The sequence below is a fragment of the Rhinichthys klamathensis genome, unplaced genomic scaffold, assembly GCF_029890125.1.
Source record: "Rhinichthys klamathensis goyatoka isolate OS25496 unplaced genomic scaffold, OSU_Roscu_1.1 h1tg000395l_1, whole genome shotgun sequence".
Taxonomy (NCBI): Eukaryota; Metazoa; Chordata; class Actinopteri; order Cypriniformes; family Leuciscidae; genus Rhinichthys; species Rhinichthys klamathensis.
The window spans coordinates 2,088,301-2,113,585 of NW_026606897.1; the positions used below are offsets into that span (position 1 = coordinate 2,088,301).

Below are 25,285 nucleotides of genomic sequence, written 5' to 3' on the forward strand. Positions count from 1 at the left end.
CAATATTTCTACATGTTTACCATTTAAATAAGGGGGTTCACTTTATATAAACATTATTTGACAATAATTACAGGCAACTCTCCAATATTTCTACATATTTGTACCTTTAATGCATGGGGCTTTACCTTCTATATACTTTTAACATCAATGTATGAGGTATACTTTATATAAACATTGCTTTAGCCTATACTAATTAAAATCAACTTTCCAATATATCAACATGACATTTACTCAATGTATGGGTTCACTTTATATACACATTAATAGACAGTAATTACAAGCATTTCTCCAATATATGTAAAAATACACATGTTTATTTTATGTAAACAATATTTGATAGCAATTACAAGCAACTGTCCAATATATGTACATACTTTTTCCATTACGGCATGGGGTTTACTTTAAAATGCACATAGGCTAAAATGCACATAAAATACGGTCAAGTCCTTCAGTCAAAAAGTTATTTGTTCTTAGTTCAGAAGCTAAGTTCTTTCCAGTAACAAACAAAGTTAATATATAATCAGTATTAATATACAGATGTGAATGTGCATGCTAAAAAAGTTCATTTGGCAGATTGATATTCACCCACGTCCTTTCAAAATTCCAACGATGGCTATGATCCTCTGTAGTGGCTCTCACCAGGCATTGTCCTGAAAAATAGATAAGATGTATCATGCTTGTAAAAATCGCCAGAGCAGAGCCATTAGGTTGCCCCTTAACAATAATTGCAGTTTGGAGCTTGAATGAAAATTGAACTGTATGTGTTGCGACGTTCGTCTGTTATAGGACAACTTAGTTTGAATAAACGAGCAGACACTGATTAGCTACTTGCTCTACGTTTATTTAAAATTAACAGCAAGACGACTAGAAGTGAATGTGCTTTCCATTAAATGAATCACACACAGTAAACAAATCCTTAAGAAAAAAAATAACTTTGTGTGATTTATTTAAAACAAAGCACGTTCATTGCACAGTAAACAAAACCTTAAGAAAAAAAAAACTTTGCAATGAAGTCGTTCATCCTCGGATGCGGCGCCGTGCGCACTGTTACAAAAAACCCTGTGCACACAGCCAAGCAAAATGGGGTCTTGCGCACCCAACGCGTCATTTTTGCAAGGTGCGCGCGGACCATAGACAGTAAAAGAAACGGACGCGTCGAGTATAAACAAGGCTTTACTCCGTGTCAGCGCGCGCTCTGATCGGTAAAGGTGCACAGACCTCTCCCGAATCATCTCCAGCAGTAGCAGCCTCCGAAGCACCACTAACTCTCCACCTCTGTTTCCCTCGTAAGCTGATAATAGTATTTAAACATTCTCTATGATAAAAAATGTTTGTAAAAAATATTTGAATAACGGTTTTGGCGGTTATAGAGTTCTAATGACGGTGTTCAACTATAACCATCGGTCTCACGGTTATATAATAACCTTCACACCCCTACTGTTACGTGTTTGCAAGAGGCAACAGTAACTTGTAAGATGTAACGTTAAGTTAACAGCTAACGTTATGTTAGTCAACCAAAGGTATTTAACGTTAATGTTATGATGGCTGATGCATGTTTCACATTCAGGGCTAACGTTAATAACGGTTTAACTTTATTAGGACCAGCATAATGTTACATTTGCTAAAGCTAGACAGACTTTTATAAGGTTAATACATAATGTAACAAACGGCGAGTTTTAACGTTAGCTCTGCTGACTCGACATAATGTTAACTTGCATATTAAAATTGTAAAATGTATAAAAGCTGCCGCACTTAACAAGCACATTTGACATTGTGAGGAAACAAATATATATATATATATATATATATATATATATATATATATATATATATATATATATATATATATGAAATTTATTTCAATTGTAAAAATGTTATCTTTGAGTAATGTCATCTTTGAGACTGTTAGTTGTTACATGATTAAAAATGTAAACATACACATAAAGCATGGCAATCCCGTCAGAAATGTGTATCATAGAAAGGGAAGCACACACACAAAAAATGCCAGTGGGTACACCAAAATCAAATAACCCTAACCCCATCAAATAATTTTACCTGCATCTGAGGGTCTTTCCCTTAATGGTTTCCAGTGATTAAAGAAAGGACTGATGAAGGTGACACGAATCTCCCCTTTCAGTGCGCCACTTCAGCAGAAGAAAGACAAAAGGACAGAAAGTTACTCAGACTTTCCATCAGTAACAGTATGAAAACCACACTTAATACTATGCCAGTGTAGGTTTTCGAACAGTACGTGGGTAAAATTGACTTACTGTAACGTTAGTTGGTGAATGGGTCTTTCTGTTGGGTGTTCTCCCCCGATAAACATCTTATTCCAATGCTTGATCTAAAAAATAAAGTAACGTTAAACAAATATCTTTTCAATATGTTATCAGTGTTTGAAGAGGTTATGTAAACATACTTCTAACGAATAAATGACGGTTTTATCACTTTACTCATTCCCACGCTTTTTTACCTCTCATGTTAACTTACCAACAACAAAACACAGCAATGTTAGATGGTACTAACACATTGAAATACGTGCTAATATCGCTACGTTAATAGTGAAGCAGTACAAAAACACACACAGAGATAACTTATTCATCTTATGAGGTTGCAGTAAGCCTATGACAGGTAAATTACCCGTGTCCCTAAACATTAGACTGTTAAGGACTGAAAAATGTTTTCTTACCTGATATCGCCAACGACCCCTTCCTCTGTTCATATTCCAGCTTTTGTTCTTCATTGCATAGCAACTAAAATTCGCTCAGAATTTAAGAATTCAACAGGCAGATATAAAATAATCCAGGTCTGACCGAGTAATCACCGCAAACAGCAGCTACTCACACCAACCGAGAGTAACGGACGCATTTTCAAACTTAAAATAGGCGCGCAGAGCCGCGCACATTCTCATTGGACAGTTTCCTGGAAGACAGACAGATTAACCAATCATGCTCAAAGTAAAACGGAGAAACAACCAATAACAATAGCAATAGTTTGCGCGAGTTGCAGTCTGTATTATTATTTAATTAATTGGTCAAATGACATGACAGTGTATGAATATGTAATAATGCAATGTAAACTGTTAGGCAAGCAGACAAAATTGGCAAGCATACAAAATTGTAAATTCACACAAAATCACATAAAGCAAAAGGTTTCTGCTGCACTGCTCTGTTGAGGGTGAAACTATTATTGTTAATGATAATACTTATATTTTAACATATACATTGAAGAACTGTTATGAAAATCAGAAAAATCATTAAATGCTAATGAATTATCATAATAATATGTTAAAAGGCAGATATTTATGTATGTTGTTGAAAACATTACGTTGTTTCAACGTACAGATCTTGTAAAAAATTAAACGTTGATTTAGAAAGTGTTTTTGTTAACCTTTTTCAACCATTTAGCATTAAACGTTGTTTCAACGACTGGCATTATTTGAATCATATTTCAACGTTGAAGGTCGGTCATGTGCCGGCTGGGTATATTAATCTACCTTTAGTGAAAGCTTAATGCCGATATCGTGGAAATGTTCCATACTTTATCCAGGCTCTCTACTGCAGTGCTTCGCGCGAAGTTATGACGTATCCCCCTCCCAAAGTCAAACAATATCATTGGTCGAGATTGCCTCTGGCGTATGATTCGTCCAATGATTGTACAACATTCAATTATTTGAATCTGCGCGCACTTTCTTGATATCTAAAGCACAGAGACTAGAAAAACAATTAGGATGTTTGTTTACACGTTGTGTAATGTTTCAACCATTTTAATGTCTTCAATTCCTTCACCCCCAGTTTACCAAAGCTCAAGTTTATGCTACAAGAGCCTTGGTTGAACTCGAGCCCCAGAATAAATTCCTTGTCTTTCACACATTGCTCACCTATTGTAAATTAAAAATATATAGCACCCCATTGTAAAACTTTATTCATAGTGTGGCGGTTTGTTCCCATCAACCGAGAAAATTGTGGAGCCTAATGATTTCACTGCAGTGAGGGCCTTGAATTTTGTTGAATATAGATTGACTTTGTGTCTTAATGCTTCAACGTTTTTAAAGTGGATTTACAGCCTTTACTTTTAAATTGAATCACATATTTTCTTCTCAAATAAGCATATGAGATACGTGTCAATATAGTATATGGTCAGAAAATCACTGTCAGGGCAGCATTTCAAACTGACAAAAAGGACAATGTCACCCTTAAAAGCCAAGCCAAAAGAGGACATATCAGCACACAAGATTCAAGAGTCCTTTCACACCAACAGGCAGACAGGCATTAGGAGGTTAGTGTCCAGCATTCTTGAACCTGGTTGTCTTGCGGAAAAACTGTCCCAAAGCATGATGATCCGAGACTTGAGGCTCCAGCACCAGACAGCAGCAGCTACAGTGCACGGGGTGGGGTCTGAAAATGTTGCCACTCAATTTTTTCTCTGCCACTTATGAAATTGTTACAGAACACTTCAGAATTGTAAACACTGAGTCAGTGGTACCTGACAGTAGAAACACTGGATATAGGATGCATAAACAATCACTGACTATTCTTGATTTAATTTTATATTAAACTTAAGCTCAATTATTTCATGTACAATAACTGTATATTTAGTTACACTGTGCAACAATATCTCCTACTGTATTCATCCATCTTTCAAGGCAATATTTTTAGATCTGTTTCTGTAGTATAACACACAGTAATTATTATGGTCAATTTTTATTTACAGCATATCTGCATGAAAGGTATAGCCTACATAGCTGTTTTTTTATTTTTATTTTATGTATATATTTTTTATCTATCACTCTTGTATCTGCACTTGTTGAATCTTAAGCTGATGTGGCCAGCAAAGTTTATCTTTGCTTCTGAAAAATATCTGCATTGGTGGCAGGGGACTTGGAAGTTTTACATTTACCCTGTATTTGATAGGTGTGAGGTGCTAACCTAACCCTAACCCTATACATTAATGGTAAAGTAATGTAGATATATTGGATAGTTGCTTTTATTTACTATAAAACAATGTTTATATAAAGTGAACTCCTTGAATTAAAAGTATGTAGATATATTGGATAGTTGCGTTTAATTACTATAAAAGTAAGTTTATTCAAAGTAAACCTATACATTAATGTGAAAAGTACGTGTTTTACATCTAAAAATCTGTACTTTGACGGGGAGTTCTTGTGGATGTAATTGATAATGTTATGAATTTACCAAAGAATACTGTGTAAAAACAGAAGACTTCTTTAATTGTATAATTGTAAGGTATTCCTGCAATAATTTCCAGTTTATATGCAGATTTATTCATTTGTTTAATGTTCTACAGACATTTTTTAATGAGATTTTCTTTTCATTCTACAGCAGTGGAACTGTAAAAATACAGAAAATGTTTACAGTAAATATCTGTATTTTAAAAAACAGAATTATTCCGTAGAATAACTTAAGGTTTTTTACTGTAATTTGACGGTAAGTGTTTGGCAACTTTGCTGCCAGACTTTTTACCGTTTTTTTACGATTGTTTTTTTACATGTATTTACCTTAAATTTAAGGTTTCACAGTAAAAAAACACATAGTTGTCTTAATTTTAAATAAGCGATTTTTTTTGTCTTTTTACATAGAATTTAATGTAATTTAACATTCAAGCCAATTAAACAAAAGAATAATCCTGTAAAAAAACTATGATTTCTCCTTATATGAATTTACAGATTATTACTTTTATTTTATGGTTAATGTTTTTAATAAAAGTTTTTTTCTGTATTTTAATGACATTTACACGTAATGTTAAAAAACAGAAAATATCTGTAAAATAATACAGTATATTTCTGTGAAAAAACTTTTTTTTTTTACAGTGTACAGTATATATATATATATATATATATATATTGCGCCATGCTCTGGCATACTAATTTATAACAATATAACAATAAATCTGTACAGAGAAACATCTCCTGGTTTTATTACATAATACATTTCATGTATTTCAGTACAATACTTTTACATCTCAATATCTTAAAATGAGCTTAACTGCTTAACTAAAAAAAATATATACAGGCCCATATACTTATGATTCTGAATCTCCTCTATGTTGGGCAAACCTTTACAGAAAGCATGTAAAACATCTTTAACTTTGCATGCAGCACACCAGTAATCAGTGTACATGGCATGAAGTCAAGCATACCTTAAAGTCAGAATCAATGGAGCCGAACTGATGTGCCTCCTCCGGCAGCTGGTGTTGAATGTCTTCAGAGCCCATGAAGATGCTCTCCAGGTGAGCCCAGGTCCTCTGTACCTCCAGCCACAGAAGCAGCACTGAGTCAGCCCGAGTCAGCTGGGCCTGTAGCGCCAACACCTGTCCGTGGAAGAATGTTGCCTGCTTACTGTGCAGCAACACCTGCAGCTGCACCTGAGAGACAAACAGAGATGCACACAGAGTCAGCAGCCAACAGCAAGGACAGTTTCTTGAACTGTCATGAACTGAGAATACAAATTTTCCTTGATCTTTTGACAGTTAAGAGGGCGTTATACTATAACAATATCCTGTAAGTTTCAAAACTAAAAACATCCTTGTTATTCCAAAAACAACTTTTATTGAAACAAAGGCTAGAAAATGACAGGACCTCAAAAGTGGTGACTTATGACATCACAGAGCAGCGAAAGACCATCTTTGCAGAAGAATATCAAAGCCTACATCTACAACACTGCGTCTTTGGCTCCGCCCACTGGAGCGTTAGTGAATAGTGACATGAGAAAGAAAAAAGATCGACACAGGATCAATACCATTACCTTCCAAAGGATCCCAATGCTAGGAAAGTGTGGGGGTGTCACTCAACAATGTGACTGTCTGAGCAGTGCATTATTTGTTTGTATTCGGTGCATTTCACAGTGGATTATTCGGTAGTCGCAATTTCGAAGCAGGCTTTGCAAACAGACTTTTACGTTATGGATCTGCCAGCAATGCCACAAACATGTAAGTAACCATGTTTATTCTAATGCCTGATCTGTGATTTCTGATGAGTAATTATTCAAGTTCAGATAGATTATCTTTCTCTCAAAATCGTTCAATACTGTTTATGCATCAGAAAATCAAGTGACTAAACAATCAACTTCACATTGTTTCTCTTAGTAGGATGAAAATAATCTTATTTAAACTGTGATTAAATTATATATCGAAAGCAATCAAAGAACGATCCCTTTCCAATCGCCTAAGCTGTCAATCACACAGCGCAAGTTTATTTGGACACTTGCCAAAACTCGTTATGAAATCAATGATGCTGTTACTGCACAACGAAGCTCTTACTGTGTTTACATTGTGTTTGCATTGTCATTTGGTGAAAGCATTCGTGAGAGTGCAGTAATTTCGTTGCAATGATGAGATCACTTCCTTCACGCGATCAACAGACTGTCTTTCATCTGTTCAATGCTCATCACTGTAACCTTTCATGTGTTGGGAATAGATCTAAATATAATGCTATAATCATTACTTTTCACGATTCGTTAATCTCGATAGCTGTAATAGTAAAAACGTAGTAAAAGATTTTGAGAGAGAGAGAGTTCCACATGTAATGCAAGCTATTTCATATGCAAAGATGTCAGCCAATCACAGCAGTGGGCGTTTACACTGTAGTCTCGCAGCAGACTTCAAACCAGAGGCTAGGCAAAATTTATTTTATTTCTAAATTATGACAATTTTTTATGTAAAAATCATACTAACATTATAAGGGCACCCCATGAAACATTATAAAATAATAAAATAATACAGTTCATGACCCCTTTAACTTTTATGATCTTGTGTTTCAGATTTATCAGCTTAACAGCTTAAACTGATCTGGGAAGGTTTCTCACTAGATGCCGGAACATGGCTTCAGTGATTCAGTCTCCCATTTACACACAAGAGCATGAGGGAGAAACTGGAAGCACATTCTCTAGAATGTCATTGTATGCATTAAGATTAGCCTTTAAAGATATTACTGGAATAGCCAAATCAAAGTCCTATTCACACCAAGTCCAAAAATTCTTTGTACATTAATATGTACTGATTTAAACTGGAACAACTTCACAATGATAATGAGGCCCTTTTTATTTGCACAGATGCCAAACAATTCATTAAGATAACTGAACATTTTTTGTTTGTTTGTTTGTTTGTTTGTTTTTGTGGTTACACTTTATTTTGATAGTCCACTTTAGACATTATACTAACTATAAGTAATGTCGCAGCTACATGTCAACTAGCAGTCATTAGAGTATTAGTAGACTGGTAGGTTTAGGGTAAGTAGAAATAGTTGACGTAGTTGCAAAGTTATTTATAGTCAATAGAATGTCTGTTGGGAGCATCACAATAAAGTGTTAGCAGATATTAAGCAGACAGTCTACTAATACTCTATGACTGCTAATTGACATGTTGCAAAGTTACTTATAATTAGTAGAATCTCTAAAGTAGATCATTGAAATAAAGTGTTACCGTTTTTTAGAGAAAGCATCACAATCAGTGTAAATAAAATGTATTAAATGTACAGTGATTATGTATGAACTTGAGTGGATGTCAATGGATGAGAGGGGGGGTGTTTGTGATCCTAATGTATTGTTTCTGTGTTAATAAAAGCAAGTTCAAATACAAATATTAAAAATAAAAAATAAATAAAGATGAATACCATTTACAGCTTAAAGTTCAGATCACATTTGGAGGATATCAGGTTTGCAAAAAATAATTTTGATTTTGATATCTCCAATGAGATTTGCCCATGTTGTGTTTGTGTCCGTATTGTGTTATGCCCTTCTGTTGGCTTTAATGTTTTCAGACATGTGGGTGTAAGTGGGCCGGTTTTGCACAGACGGCAGACTTATTGTCAACAGTGATGTGTTTGGCTAGATTTTGGCCCCTACACATACAGCGTGATAACAAAGCCAGCAATGTGTGGTCTCTATAAATCAGATGTGTGAATACAGGCGGCTGACAATGAAAGATCGTTCTCTCGGCACAGTGGGATGGTCTTAGAGAAGGAGATAAAGACCCTGGCCACACCAAGCTTATTTTGCCAAGCAACAGCTTTGTTAACATTTCCGATGAGCTAAGAAAACACACATGTTGTTGTTTTTTTGACAAACTGCCCATAACTGTGATTGCATGAGCCATTTTAGAGAGGTTTATACCTGACTCTCCTCCAGACTCTCTATAAGTTCATCACTGCATTTCAGCATTGGTGTAGCGGTGTGGTAATGCTCTTTATATGAAAACTCCATCCTTGCCCACATCTGGCTGATTTCAGTCAATACCTTCAAAACAATTAAAGAAATGTTGCACTCATTTTCAGAGCATGTATCGCAGTGACTGAGGCTTGAGAGAGATACTGTATGAGATGGAACCTTCTCAGTGGACATCTCTTTGACTGCTCTCCCAACTGTACAGAGCACCACATCTTCATATCTGTGCAGCTGCAAAGCCAGTAAATCCTCAAGAGTTGTATCTTCAGTTAGGGTGAAATCAACCTAAGAGAATGAGAATGGTGTTCAAAAAGTTCAAAAGAACAGCATTTATTTGAAATAGAATCTTTTGTAACATTATAAATGTCTTTACTGTTACTTTTGATCAAATGTGTACTGACCCCAAACTTTTGAACGGTAGTGCATTGTGTTACAAAATATTTCTATTTCAGAAAAATGCAGTATTTTTAACTTTCTCTTCATCTAAGAATCCTGAAAAAAAAATTACACAACTGTTTTCAACATTGATAATAACAATAAATGTTTCTTGAGCAGCAAATCAGCATATTAGAATGATTTCTGAAGACTGGAGTAATGATGCTGAAAATGCAGCTTTGATCACAGGGATAAATTACATATTCAAATAGAAAACAGTTATTTAAAATTGTAATAGTATTTCACAATATTATTGTTTTTTTATTTATATTTTTAATCAAGTGAATACAGCCTTGGTGAGCATAAGAGACTTCTTTTAAAAAACATTAAAAAAAAACGTACGATTCAAAACTTTGGAACGGCAGTGTTTATGTTCACAGAGAAATCCAACAAAATTGTGTGACGCTTATGCTTATAATAATAAAAAATATATATTTTTTGAAGTGAAAAGAAAATTAGAATGAAAAATAAGAATAAAACTACATGTATTGTATTTTAAAGATATTACGATATTTTTACGAGATACAAGATATTTCGATATTTTACGAGATTTCTTTCTACCAGGGAGCACAAAATGAAAAGTTTAGCAGAATGTTGAAGCTGCCTTTTTCTAGAGTAGTGACCATCAACCTAAAATGCTATTGTATGGCATTTAAAAGACTAGCAATATAGTAGAGCACACACATCATTATGGTACTTTTATGGTGGGTTTTTTTTTTAGGTCACTTTCATTGTATGGAAAAGATCAGTATCAGTAAATTACAATTTTACCAGGAGTGTTAAGGGTTGTTTAATCTATGCTTTTGAAATAGTTCATAAAATTCAGAACAGTAAATATATGTGTCGGGCTCTAAGAGGAATAACATTTATATTGCACCTCTACCACCCTCTTTCTCACCCCGGTCGTCCTGACCAGCTGCGCCCAGTGTCTGTCTCTCATGGCTGGGTTCAGTAGTTCTGTCACAGCCCTGAGAGAAGCCAACAGATCCCTGAGCACACGGTCCAGACTCACATACACGTCCCAAACACGGGCCTCTTTATTAAGAACCTGCATTTCCTGGTCAGACATGAAATCAGTGTTAAATACTATGAACAAAAACCTTCCAACATGTGTTTGGGTTGTGTTCTAGTACACTGAAACTGGCATTCTTACTTTTGTAAACCTCCTCAGCTCTGTCTCTATGTGTTCTACATTGATCTTTCTCCATTTTGTCCCTGTCCAGACAGCTACACAGCACTGTGGGGACACAACATTACATTAAGTAGACAGTTCAAGCAAAATTTAAATCTCAAATTAGGAAAAGGATGATCCACCTGAACACATATCCGCAGATCCCAGAGCTGTTTCAAAACAGCAATGTCTCTCCGACAGATTCCGAGTTGCTTAGAGTCAGGGCTGCTCACTTCAAACAGCTTACAGGACTCCTGGAGATCTGCATTCTCCTCTTCTAAAACCAGCATCTCCCTGTGAAACTAACAAACACAGTATAACACAAAACGTCAATGTATGTAAATGATTGAAAATAAGACTCTGATATGATGGATTGTTTGAATTAGAAGTAATAAACATTTACTTTATCCAGGCGCACATATGGTTTCTCTGTGTTGTACTGGAGAGGAGCTTCTGTTTTGAACCTCCCTCGAAATTGATTCAGCTTTTTCTATGAAGAGACATGATTCAGCAAAAACATTAGCATATTTAACCTGAAGTTGCTATAAAAAGTTTCAGACTTCCAAACCTAAAAACATTTCTTTTAGCTTAAAGTCAAAGTTTACACTTTTAATCAATATTATAACTCAGCAAATGAGGACCTCACCTCAAAGGCCAAACACTTCCTACGGATAACGGCCACCTCTGCAGTATGAAGAGGAGCAACCTCATGTTTCACTGTCCAGGCCAACTTCTTCATGCTGTTCCACTTCTCTGGCAACTCCTGATAGTTAAGTAAAAGCTTCTCATTGAGAATGGTTTACAGCTAGGGATGCAATAATGTTAAACTTCTGGACAGTACAAATATAATCCGATAATTATTTTAGTGTTTTGGCCAATATAAAAAAATCTATACTATTTTGCCTAAAGAAATTAATAATAAAACACAAATCAATCATTTTAAATGTTAAAGTGCATTGCATAATTTAGGGATGCACGATATATCGGCCACCATATCGGTATCGGCCGATATGTGTTCATTTTAAATGTTATCGTTATCGATATATTAAAACATATAAATAAAAATAATGGATTACTACCATTTAAATATGATTGGAATTATTTCAAAAAGGAAAATACAGTTAAGTGCAACATGTCATATAAGCTACATAAAATTATAATGAGAACATCATTATAATTGTGTGCTTGGGTCATGGATTTAATGGTCAGACTTTTGTTTTTGCTCTCAAAAATTGGTTATTGGCCGAAATGTTCATATCAGTGCATCCCTAGCATCATTATAATACACAGTATTATACTTATTAAATTTATTAAGTAAGATTGGCTTCAAGTCAGCATTAGATTAAAATAGGGAATCAGGAACATGAGCATTTAAATGCACAAATAAATAACCACTATCAATATCCAGTATCAATATTGGATAGAATGTATAAACAGATACTTTTTTGAATGAATGGAAAGTTCAAAAGAACAGATTTTAAAAATATATATATATAACATTTTAATCAATTTAATGCATCCTTGATAAAAAAAAATCAAAAAAAAATCTGTGGGGATGTCAAATACTCTCACCTCAAGCTGCATATGGACACACTCAGATAGGGTTTGTCCATATTGCTCCAGGAGAGTGACCACTTCACTAACAGGTTCAAAAAGCTGGTCAGTACAAGACTGCCTGTTTTTGACAGCCAGCAGGAAACCCATCACCTGTACAAGAGCCTGGTAGTCTCCACTGCACACCGGCTCTTGAAGCCTAGATTCCGCCTGGAGCATGAACTCCTTTAGTTCAGCAATACTGAAGACATCAAGATTACAAACCAGCAGAAATCAATTGCTTTTATTGATTGAGTACAGCATTTGGAGTTTGGAGGAAAATTGGGGCATTAGAGTGATTTTTTCTATGTAATTACAGAAAGGTCTCTCACCTGCCGGTAACATAAGACATCAGGTGCTCCTTAAACATCCAGCTCCATTTTTTGATTATGTTTAAAAGACTCATCTTGAACGAACGGATATCCACTCTAAACCAACCATCAAATACCTGCCAGTCCTCCAAACGGCTGACCTCTGCATGCAATTCTTCATAATGATTCATCTGTTGTGAAAGGAGACATCTCACTAATAAAATGACAAACCCTTCATACTGCTCTTTAAACAGTGTATGGACAGACATCTATATCCATTTAGATATAGATATATGTTGTACCAAATTAGTAACTTGGTTTCAAAAGCTGATATTCATGGAGAAACATTAAAAGCAGTGTAGTTTCACCTGCTCTTTGAATTGCACTGTGGTGGGAGGATTTTCTGGAAATGCATCCTCTCCATATGCTTCCACCTCTTGAGCTGTCAGTGCATGACCATAGAGGAGGAACTGCCTGAGAAACTCAACCCTGTCATCAAGCCACAGGGGACCGTAGTGGATAAATGTGTCCTGGTATTGTAAGGCTTTCTTCATGACTTCATCAACTCTCTCCATCACTTCCTGCCGGAGATCTAAGAGGTCAAACATGTCCTCGACGTCAACCTAAATGCATAAAGTCAAAAATATTATACAAAAAAAAAAAAACACATTACTGCAAGAAATCTTTCTGATATAGATTAGATAGCAATAAAGAGAGGACCAAGTGTCTGTAAAAATTCTTCTATTTTACACTTTTCGAAATGCATTTTATTCATTCAAATTATATTAATATATTTAATTATTATGTTATATTAAGAGTATCAATTAATTTACATTGTTAATATAACAAAGAAATATTATTTTTATTTAATATTTTTAATTGATATTATGTCAACATTTCTTAAAATGTGTTACATATCTCTTTTTCACATGTCAACAAATTAACTTTTTTGACTAGTGACCTAGAAAATATTATATTCCTTGTTTTAAATGTGTATAAATCCTAAACCTTTCAATTCCTTATTTATTTCCAGGTTTCAATTTTATTTTAAATCCCAGATTATCAATATGACCTCAGATTTTTGAAATCCGCTGTAAATTCACCTGGTAGTCTTCCACGTTTAGGTGAGGTGCCACCCTCTTCACCAGAGCAGACATCTTGAACACATCACCTAGCAATTCTTCCACCAGTTCGTAAAGCCCATCACCACCATCTCGATCCAGAGATGGTTTAAACGTAATCTCAGATCCCATCAGTAGCATTTGAGACTCAAACAGGGGAGCCTGCCTTACTGAGCTCTCCATATTCTCAATGAAATACTCCAGAGAAGTTGAGATAGCACTGAAAAATCCCTCCACCACCATATCATCCACATGCTCCAAATAGGCTTTCCATGCATCTGAAGAACTATCCGCTGCAAAAAGGACCATGTTCTCCTGGAAAAGATACAAGAAATAAATGTTAGACAAAATGTGTACAAAAATAATCTATAAAAAAGACGGACTCACATGTAACAAACTATGGATCGTTTCTCCATCTTTCCTGAGGTTGTTGTAGCTTTTTGCCACTCTTGCTGCTCTATCTTCCAGTTGTAATATCAAATCTTTCTTAAGGTCTTTTCTGCAGAACATCGGCTGTTTGCTCCATCCACTCATCAGAACGTCAATCATCTCAATGTTGTCTTTAGTTTTCTGAAGTCTTCTCTCCAGCTGATAGACTGTGTCCTGAAGTGTGCAGATGTAGTCCCAGCTGTTCTGGCTTTGCCATGTAAGCTCACTTTCTGCTCGATGCAGTTGCCAGTCAACAATCTCCATCTCCTCTTTTATAAGAGGAGCCTCCACTTCAAGAGTCGTCTGTTTCACCTTATTGTACCACTGCACCAGTAAATGTAGGCTCCCAAGGTTCTAATGGAGATCAGGTTATATACTCATAATGTACATCCAGAATGCAAAAACCAAATTTGACTAATAACAGACAATCTGAGCATTCACTAACCTTAAATAACATCTTTTTATTTTCATACACCTTCAAAGCAGCAGAAGGGATGTTCATCTGATTAAGGATTTTTAGGTGTTTCACATCCTTGAGCACAGCAATCAGCTAAGGTGAAGAAGTTCAATATTATGCAGATGAATACAATGAACAAATTGTCAAAATTAGATGCTCTAGCATTTGAAATTGATGCCTTATGCTGATGCCTTATATTAAATGTATGTTCTTCACCTCTTGATTGACGTTAACTGACAGTAGGTCAGTGCTGGAATCTCTTTTGATTAGGGGCTGATCCAGGTTCATCTGGCAGACCTGGGTAATATCACCACACCAGCTCAAATAGACCTGCTTCTCGTACTCATCTAAATGAGAGGACATCTCCAGGTATTTATGATAGACCAGCTCCATCTCTTCTCCTTCCATACTTCTGTAATATAAATGCCCCAACCTCTTTAGATTCATTTGAATCGTTAAAAAAAAAAAGATAATGATCTCAATAGAATATAAAAAAAAACGTACAGCTCCAGAACAAATTGAAGATTGTTCCAAGGGATTTGAATTCTGTCACGAAGCATTTTTGCCCACTTCAGAGCCCCAGTCATAGCAGGCATGTTCTTGCTCAAATGCATTTTATTCCTCTTTTTCTGGAATTACATGATGAATTACACAAGGTGCTTTTTGTAAAATCTATTATAAAACAACTACTTTACCTGCTCAAGATGAGAATCAAACAGGTGTTTGCATCTGTCCATCTCCTCTCCAAAAAGTTCAATCACTTTGGAGAAATTCGGAATAAAAGTTCTCTTTATGATGTCTCTGTCCAAGAGGGGCTTGAGCACAGTGACCAGCTTCAAACATATGCAGATTGAAAGGTGGGTTACATAGGTTAAGCTATATTCTGCTGTTCCTAATCATTTACCTAAATCCAGCTCATAGGAATTGCTTACTTTGAAAACTGATTCCAACCCTGAACAATCTTGGAAGGTGAGGCACAAAATACTGGACAGACGTCGATCAAAATCTGCAACTTTTTCTTGGAAACTTGAAAAGTCTTTTTCAAAATCCTATATCAGATGTATTAGAATGTACAAGAAATTACCTGTTAAACAATGCATGCTGATATTGAAATACTTTTTGCTAATGACATTAAGTTTTAAACATACACTATAATGTGTCAACAAAACGTTACATGACACACAGAACAAAAATTATGATTTATGAGGACAACTAAGCCTTGGAGGGTTAAAAAAGAAGAAGGTTGGCTAAATCAGGCATTATTCTGTATCCAAACATACACTTTATAAGAAAGCTCCATAAAAAAAATCTGTCACAATGAGACCAGTATACAGTATATTTCACAGAAATGAAAACAGTGGGAGTTATATCTGCTATTGCATCAAACACTCATATATCATGTTATCTACACTGACATATTCAGTGAGGCATTATTATTGTACTACCAGACATCCAACGGTTTAAGCTCACATGGCAAATGTGTGTTTCTATATAACTTACTGGGAGTTTTGTTATCTTATGGCTGATTCTAATCTATCTCAAGCAAGGAATATAAAACCATGAAGGAGTAAAACCTTAGAAGTCAAATCGAGTGGATTGTATTCTTGATCCCTCATTTCTTTGCAGAGCTGGAGAAACTCTGTATGTAGGCGAGAGACCTGCTCAGTGTAAACTCTTCCTCTGATACCTCCAAAAAACAGCTTCTCCAACCTTTGGAACTCCAGCATAGTGGAGAAAAGAGCCTGGAAAACATCATTTTTCTAAATGTTACCGTCAACCCAAAACAAATAGTAATGAATAGTATTACTCGCATCAAATAAAACTGAACGGTGACTGAAAATGAAAGTACATGTTGTTAACACCTCAAAAGATGTACTGCTTACCTTCAACTGTAAAACACGAGCCAAGAAGCCATCAAATCGAGTAAAAACAAGAGCCGAAGGGAAATCCCAGCACTTTGCTGTAGAATGATGACTGGCCAAAGCAGCCAATTTCTGTCTGTATGTCTTGAACGTTTCCCTGACACACCTGAAAACTCCCACCACAGTCTGTAACTTCTCCAAAGCATCTTCAGTCTCTTCTTTCATCAGCTCTTCCACACCGAGATATGAGGTGGCCTAGTTGAGGAAAGATTGACATTTTGGTTACAAGAACAACATTTTAATCTCTATTCTAACAATAGCAATGGTTGACTCCCAAATTGATTGATGGATGGATTGATTGATTAATAACACAGACACACAAATTCTTTTTTTTTATCTAGTTTTAGGGACTGTTCACACATCACCGTTTTCAACTAAAAACATTTTACGAACGAACTAACATGACATCACATCAGCATTTTGGGGGCCGAAAATGTTTTGAACATTTTCTTTCAACTTTTGAAAATGGGTTTTAAAGTGAATGTTTTTGAAAACGATACCGATACAGTCTCCGTTTGAGCTACAAAAACTCAAACTTGTGAAACCGGTAAAATAATGTAGGTGCGTAGTGTTTCTTTACAAAGTGACATCTTCAACTACTGGCCTGGCTTGAATAATACAGCCGTTTTTAGTCGTTTCCGCAGATCCGTGTGAATGGGGATTGTTTTGACAACGTTGTCGCCTTACGAGAAAAACGCAAAGGAAAAACGTTTCCGTTTTTAGTACATCGTTGTCATGTAAATGCACCCTAAAACGCATATCCCAAGTTCTTACAACTTCCTTTTTTGTATTCATCTTGGATTTATATGGTTATGATACCATTTTCGAAAATATTTAATGACTCTTTAGACGACTTAAAGTAAAATGTACTAACATATTTTCTTTACACATTGAATACACATGAGTGTACACATTTTAAACATTATTTTCAAATATGTACGAAGTAAAAAGTACTTTTTTAAATATCATGAATTATTTATTCAAAAATATAATTTTTTTAGGGAGCTAACCCTGCCTTGTCATAAAAAAATTATTTTAAGAGACATATTGACCTTAACACACAGTTTTGTGTTTATGCATGTTGGTCACATCACATGACTTTTATTTGGAAGACAAACGTTTTTCCAATAATACACACTAAGCATATTCAAAGACTTGTCAAATTGTCATACCTGCTGAATGAGCAGGTTGCAGAGCTCCTGCAGCAGCGCAACAATGCGTGCAGGTAAACGATAGAAAGAACAGTGAATCCAGACCAGAAATATAAGATGAAAGACTGGTGGAATGAGTGTATGGATGCATGAGAACTCATCCTCCTCCAGTTGAGAAAGCAATGATCCAAGTGGCTGAAGGTGAAGATCTATAGCCCTGGCTTCCTGCAAAGCTGAGGGACAAATACACATAAACGATAACTGGGCAGAATTTTAACAGAACGGCATTAAAGGTATAGTTCATTCAAAAATGAAAATGGTGTCATCATTTACTCACCCTCAAGTCGTTCCAAACCTGTATGAATTTCTTCTGCTGAACACAAAAGAAGATATTTTGAAGAATATGGGAAACCAAACAGTTCATGGGCCCCATTGACTTCCATATTATTTTTTTCCCATACTGTGGAAGTCAATGGGGCCCATGAACTATTTGGTTTCCCATATTCCTCAAAATAACTTCTTTTGTGTTGTGTTTTAGTGTGAAAGAAATTCAACTTGAAGGTGAGTAAATGATGACAGAATTTTCATTTTTGGGTGAACTATCCCTTTAAGTAGTAGAACGAACAATAGAAAATTGAACTGCATTAATCAAATGTGGCAAAAACATCACATGTCTTACCATTAATAACATCCTCTGTCAAAGCTTTGAATGGTGGGAAATAACTGCTGTCTATTATTTCCAGAATCCTGATCATTTTCTGAACACAAGGATTCTGTAGCTGGGGTTTACAAAGACATATTTAATTTCACTATCAAACATTCCTGCTTTATACACTGTAAAAATGCTTGTTGCTGGACAAACCTGATCATAAATACTCTGTATGTTTGTTTTCCTGGACCTCCAGAAGTCAAGTTCAGCTTTTGGTCCAGGGTTCAACCCTTTCACAATCAATTCAGCCGAGTCTGCTCTTAAGACTTTATGGATCATGTGCATCCAGTTGATGACCATGGACTCGACTGCATGTATCATGGCTCTGTTGCGACTGTTGTGCCTTGTTTGCAAATAAGAAATTGATTTTTGTTTTAGACAAAATGAAGACAATTGATGCTTTTTAATATTACTCTGTCTGTGTGCACTGTGCATCGATCCATAAATCAGATTACAAGACAATAACATAAAAGAAACAAGATATTAGTTGATTTGATGCCAAAACCAATATTTTAGACAGAATTAAGATACATGACTGCTGGCTTTAGTGATCAAACACTTCTTTAAGGGAAGTACCTACACCATTGTTCAAAAGTTTAGGGTTGGTAAGTTTTTTTTTTTTTTTTATGTTTTTAAAAGAAAGTCTCTTATGCTTACCAAAGCTGCAACTATTTGATAAAAAATACAATAAAAATAGTAATATTGTGAAATATTATTACAATTTAAAATAAATGTTTTCTATCTTAGTATATTTTAAAATGTAATTTATTTCTGATGGCAAAGCTGAATTTTCAGCATCATTACTCCAGTCTTCAGTGTCACATGATCCTTCAGAATTTAGTCTTATATGATGATGTGATGCTCAAGAAACATTTATCATTATCATCAGTTGAAAAGTTATGTGAAACCATGTTTTTTTTATGGATTCTTTGACGAATACAACAGAAGAAAGCATTTATTTGAAATATAGTTTTTTGTCTTTAACAATGTTAGTCTAAACGGTCACTTGATCAATTTAATGCATCCTAGCTGAACAAAAATATATAAAATTCTTCTTTACAAAACAAATCTTACCGACCACAAACTTTTGAACAGTATTGTAAATTATGCCAAAAAAAAAAAAGAACAATACTCATACAGTGTGATCGTTTCCTCTTGACATTGGTCAATCCATTCTCTGATGGCGGGAATGGGAAGAACAGTTTTCCCATAATACTGTCCTCTCACCACAGTGACCTTGCTTTGCAAATTCTCGATGTGATGTGACATATCCTGTGATATTATATTCGGCCACATTTGGTGATTCTTCTTGTTCGACAGAAGTGGCAGACAGACCTTGATGCAAAATATTGACAAATTTTACAGGCATTTAACACTTGACTGGAAATGATTAGGCCTATACATTCAAATTGTATACTTCTTTTCAATTCTGTTCAAAAAGATGAAAATATAACACTCCACATTTGATGGTGGGCGTACCTGCTTATATTCCATTTCATTGTGTAGCCTATTTATTTACTTTTTTGACAGCAAATCAAACAGTTGTGCGCCTGAGAGTCTACAAGCATTCATTACCTTCTCCATGGTGTCTGACAGCTGTGGCAGAAAGGAAGGTGACAGCACCCCAAAAAGTAAAGAACCCCTATAGTTTTGTGGGAGGATGGGGGCATTTCCTTTTTTGAGAATGTAAACTTCCTTGTCTTTACAGAGATGACAAGCCTAAAGTGAACATATAAAACAGCGGGTAATTGTTGCTTTATGGAATACACCTGTGATTTATGATTATGCATGCACTGAATAGGCCTATATTAATATCAGACAGAAATTTAAACACACAACAAGGCCTTTTTGGTCACTTACCTCTGTAGAAACAGCGAGAGTATTGGACGCCGTTACGCTGAAAAATAACAGTCTAATAGGAGTTTCGAAAAACGTTGTAAAAAGTATTTGGTTTTTTTCAGCGTTGACGAACTTTTTCCACGTATCAGTTTCGAGTCTGAGCATCCGGCAAATTGTCTCGCCTAAATACTGCACCCTGAGGTCTTCCGAAAAAGCTGTTTCTTCCTCTTCTGACATGTTTGTTGTCCCTGTTAAACGGACACAAACAGTCAAAAAACCTATTTTTAAAAAGTTGACGCGTCTTTTCTAACTAAAGCATGCGGAACGCTAGCAGTGTCACGTGTTTACATATTGCGTTTCATGCACGTTGAAGAGATTTAATTCGGAAACGGTGCAAAAAAGAGGCGGTACAGCGTCCAGTTTCCTTGGTTACCTTCTAACATGCACCCCCACCCAGGCCACACAACAGTCATTCAAACCAAAAAGTTGGTCTCATGGAGTAAAATAGTCTTTACTTCAAAACAAAGAATACGTTAGTCATCATGAGTTAGTAGACCAAACTTGCACACTTTTACAAACATTCCACTATGAACATTCAAATTTTAAAGAATTCTAGTTGCATACATTTCTTAAAAATTCCGTTACGTTATTAAGAATTTATTGATTCACACACTTTCACCATTTAACAACAAGATCATTTTAGCCTATTTCATGAAGTTCCATGCTCAATAACATTGACAAATTAATTGTTTTAATCTAATGCTATAAGAGGGTATGGCACTTAAAATGTATTAAAACTTTATAATTTATAAAAAAAAAATAATGAATGTAAGGAACACTGTAAAAAGTGATCAGCTGACTCAACTTAAAAAAAACAGAGGAAATTTAACGTTGCCTTAAAATTAAGTAAATAAACTTAATGCGTATTGAAAAAAAAGTTATATGAACTTGACAATTCCACCTAACTTTATTTTTTCAATTATCCATGATTTTTTTTTTTACTTCAACTGATCACTTTTTACAGTGAAGGAAGGAAGGCACACATTTTTTCATTAATTTAATTCTTAATGGCACGGAAATAATGTTAACATCTAAAAAATATTTAAAATTCACCCCTATTGAGAAAATATAAAAATCTACTGATGCATGTTTATTGTGTCATTCTTCTTGCGAATTCAAATTGCAACACTCTTAAAAATAAATTGATGTATTCTTATGAATTCAAAGTGTATCACTCTTAGTACTTCTAACTAATATATCCCATGTTAAGATTTAAAATATTTATTTAAATTAGCATTTAAAAAAAAAAAACTACAAAACTGATGATTACATGCAGATTAGATCTGTTACATTCTTGAATAATAATTAGGCTACTGTATGTCTCTCACACACTTCCATTGTTGCACAACGGAAGATTCTCTGTTCACAAGTTGTGTAACTGAGGAGTGTTGAATGAATTCTTCAGAAGGCCTCTGCTGACTTTCACGTGAGTGCACCAATAATGCCCTCTAGGGGCCTGGACCATTGAAACACACTAATGAGCGCTGACTGCAGTGCTGTCGTCGACGAACAGACGTGCTGTGCCTGATCACACTGCTTGATGAGCGCAATTCTGCCCTCCTTTTGGGAACTGTTTCCCACATAATTGGTATTTCTAATAAGGAACATTTTTAAGCATGAGTCGTCAATATAAAAACTAGCGGAGATAATTAGTAGCCTAAATATATTTTGCGTCTCTTATCCTAATTCGCCTCAAAATAACCGGATTGGACTTTTATTTTCAAATATACACTAGGCTAATTTAGACTATTTATCTGTTTGTATATTCGCTCACTCTAGACAAGAGTAACATTCCGTATGCAATGAACCAGTGCGCGATTTCCAATGATTTGACACAGTCACTGTTTGTGGCAAATTCTCTGAGACTTCGTGCCGAAGCACGTCACATACTTCTAATGGAAGTCACTCGCTCCTCCTGGCGTTAACACTCTTGGAAACCATGGGAATGTCGTTTGAACTGAACAGAATGCGATATCCGGCCACATGCGGCCTTCCTATGAGTGGCCCTGCGGTGTTATGCAAGCTTCATAAAAGAACAAATTTGTTATCCTCCACCCGAGGGCATCTGTTGATGGATACGTCCTCCAGGGGTCGAGAGGAAGTAACCATTCAACAGCCGCTGCATATCTTGTTTTAGGCTCCTTGTTTTAAGTGTTCCTCACTTAAGATATGACAGACTGAAGTGCTCCACTTGGAAGGTAATAAACGCCTTTTTTATTTTATTTTTGATGGCGAGTAGCCACGGATTCCTTCCAGAACAAACTGGCTGCTCTTCAGGTTACGCTGATAAACTGTATCATTCCCTTCAGGCGGGGAAGGAATTACAGGTTTCGAATTTGAATAAATAAAACTGCAGGAGCGTTTTATTAGAACATGCTAACATGACACAATGTTATTAGGACAAAAATTAGCGTTTGTTTGTGTAGGGAGAGTGAGGAGAGACAGGTTTTGAGCATTCCCACAGGAAAAGCGTTACCCCATGTGTCCAGTGGGAAGCTTTATCCTTTTTAATAAACCCCCCAAAAGACTGAAGGTGTACCCTATTGACCTTAAAGAAGATTAAAACAGGATACTATTTCTCATAAACCAAGCGCATTATCACACAGTGTAATGTGACCGTATCCGAACATTAAATTTATTCTCACCTTTAACACAGATGGAACAGTTTAGTAGGCCTAGTAGCCTATAAATTTATATATATAATATATATAAGAAAAAGATGACATATATTTGTTGTTGTTGTTTTTTACTAATTAATTTATTTTAATATGCAGATGGCCCATAGACCCCTCTGCCAGCTTTCCCCTTTGGGATGACAGAGTGTGGGGTGCAGGGTCTGTGGCGTTGAACCGTTTTCTCTGAGATTTCTCAGGGGCCTGATGTGTGGCATTAGTGTATACGTGGCCTTTTGATTCCTTAATCCCAGCACAGGCGGCCCAACACTGGCAGCCGATGAGATATTCCTCTCACAGCCCGTGATTTACGACCTTGCAGCCCGGCACTTAGTACAGAGAGATCACAGGTGCTTCTGAGGCCAGAATAAAAGTTTTAATATGCACACCCTGTGATCCCGACACATTCTGCACACTGGCTTCACTGCCCAAAGAGGATGGGTCAATAAATGCTTAAAAAATTCATCCAAGACTGCAATGTAGACTCGGATCCAACCGCAGCTGAAAAGTCTGGTTTAAAATGATAAATAATTCTTAATCTAAATTGCTTAAAGTGTTTGCTGAATGAAAAACATTTATAGGCTACTCAAATAACCCTTCTGGTTCTGACACGTTTTTCCAATGTGTAATTTGAATCATTATTATGATAAGCTGTTATAGTTATCAGGTACAATAACAGGTTTCTGATTATTTTAAACAAGGAAATACTCAACAATAAATACTTTTTATTTAATTTAAAGAATGCTAACAAAACATTAATATAAGGGAGTAAAAACTGGACAAAAAAAAAAGACTTTAATACACTAAAAATGTAATCTAATGTTTTTGGTGAATAACTTTTACACCTAAAAAAATTTTTTAGAAAGCTGTGAAATCAATTAAATAAACCTTATGAGTTAAGTAAATGTAAGCAAACACATTAAGAATTTAAGATCTGAATAACTACTTGGTACCATGACAAATATTGAGTAGATCCAACAAGTTTAAGTAACTCAAAGATTTGAGTAAGCCAATATTTATGTGGACTAATTTAAGTTGAATCCACTAAAAATATCAGCTAACTATTAGTAAGAATTAGCACACACATATGTGCCAACATTATTAAGAGACTATCACTGCAATGTAACACATACTGTTAATATAAAGCAACGCATATAGTTTAAATAGTCATAAAGTCTCTCACTCTAAAAAATGCTGGGTTGTTTTAACCCAATTTTGGGTCAAATTTGGACAAACTCAAAGATTGGGTTAAAAATTTAATAAAAAGGGTAACCCAATGGCTGGGTTTGTCCATATTTGACCCAAAATTGGGTTAAAACAACCCAGCATTTTTTTAGAGTTGACCTGTCCTCGACCTATACCAAAAGCTAATAGTTATATAAATAATTTTAGGCATTTATTTTTGTATGTCTTACTCAAACAAGCACTGATATTTTATTAAGGTAGTAGCTATTTATTATTGTCATATCTACACAGCCACTAAATTATGTTTAAGAGTACGAGTTCATCAGAATGGTAATTTAATGCTGTTGACTGTTTGCTTTCCTCTTCAGTATGCACTTCCCGCCACGGTGTCCACTTTACAAGGGGGCTAAAGTCTCAAGTGCACATCTTTTGTGAGTGTAAAGCCAGACTTTGCCAGCAGCATATTAAATTCTGCCTGAGGATTGTGAAGAGAAGATGTCATTGTGTTTAAAGCCGTAGCCACATAGTTGTGTAAGATTTACCAGCAGGGTTGTGAATGAAGACACTTTGGCATCGATGACTACATTCTAAGTTGTGTCCTAACATGAAAATACATAAATCTCATCTTAACATAAACTAATCTTGAAACCTCCTGCCTAACTTTAAAAAACAACATTGTACTTCTGTGTTGCCACAGGCAGAGAATCAGAATGTGTTCTCAAAGATACATAAAAAATGGCTTATTTTACCCGATTTTTATGAATTCATGTACATGTATTATATACATATTATAGCCCTATACTATATTACGGATCGAGATGATGTCAGAAAGACGCAAATAACAACTTCAAAATGAATAACGAACTCTATTGAATAATCGTTAGACTGATTATCCAACCAACAGCGATTTTGAATGTTTAAAATTACAGTATCACTAGTGAACTTTATGAATGTAAATTGCTCAGTGTAATTTCATGTTAAAATCAGATGTTTTGCATATCCTTTTTAAATCAGAAATGTTTAGAGTGACATTTAAAAAAACAAATCAAGT

At 35.3% G+C, this 25,285-nt stretch overlaps 1 protein-coding gene across 1 annotated transcript in view; it reads right to left on the reverse strand.

The window, feature by feature from the left end:
• LOC130070137 (dynein axonemal heavy chain 11) overlaps positions 1-20,607 on the reverse strand; it is an 82,732-nt gene extending 62,125 nt beyond the window's left edge. The window contains exons 1-26 of the mRNA XM_056234426.1: positions 20,339-20,607; positions 20,054-20,197; positions 19,617-19,813; positions 18,632-18,821; positions 18,449-18,548; positions 17,791-18,002; positions 16,580-16,813; positions 16,271-16,438; positions 15,629-15,745; positions 15,392-15,529; positions 15,201-15,325; positions 14,913-15,108; positions 14,685-14,789; positions 14,198-14,593; positions 13,793-14,125; positions 13,058-13,312; positions 12,711-12,880; positions 12,358-12,580; positions 11,432-11,548; positions 11,189-11,275; positions 10,929-11,087; positions 10,768-10,851; positions 10,513-10,671; positions 9,342-9,464; positions 9,129-9,251; positions 6,160-6,384 (exon numbers count right to left, since the gene is read on the reverse strand). Coding sequence (XP_056090401.1) covers positions 6,160-6,384; positions 9,129-9,251; positions 9,342-9,464; positions 10,513-10,671; positions 10,768-10,851; positions 10,929-11,087; positions 11,189-11,275; positions 11,432-11,548; positions 12,358-12,580; positions 12,711-12,880; positions 13,058-13,312; positions 13,793-14,125; positions 14,198-14,593; positions 14,685-14,789; positions 14,913-15,108; positions 15,201-15,325; positions 15,392-15,529; positions 15,629-15,745; positions 16,271-16,438; positions 16,580-16,813; positions 17,791-18,002; positions 18,449-18,548; positions 18,632-18,821; positions 19,617-19,813; positions 20,054-20,197; positions 20,339-20,554 — 4,596 coding nt within the window. The 5' untranslated portion in view covers positions 20,555-20,607. The remainder of the gene's footprint in view (positions 1-6,159; positions 6,385-9,128; positions 9,252-9,341; positions 9,465-10,512; positions 10,672-10,767; positions 10,852-10,928; positions 11,088-11,188; positions 11,276-11,431; positions 11,549-12,357; positions 12,581-12,710; positions 12,881-13,057; positions 13,313-13,792; positions 14,126-14,197; positions 14,594-14,684; positions 14,790-14,912; positions 15,109-15,200; positions 15,326-15,391; positions 15,530-15,628; positions 15,746-16,270; positions 16,439-16,579; positions 16,814-17,790; positions 18,003-18,448; positions 18,549-18,631; positions 18,822-19,616; positions 19,814-20,053; positions 20,198-20,338) is intronic.
• Between the last annotated feature and the right edge of the window lie 4,678 nt (positions 20,608-25,285).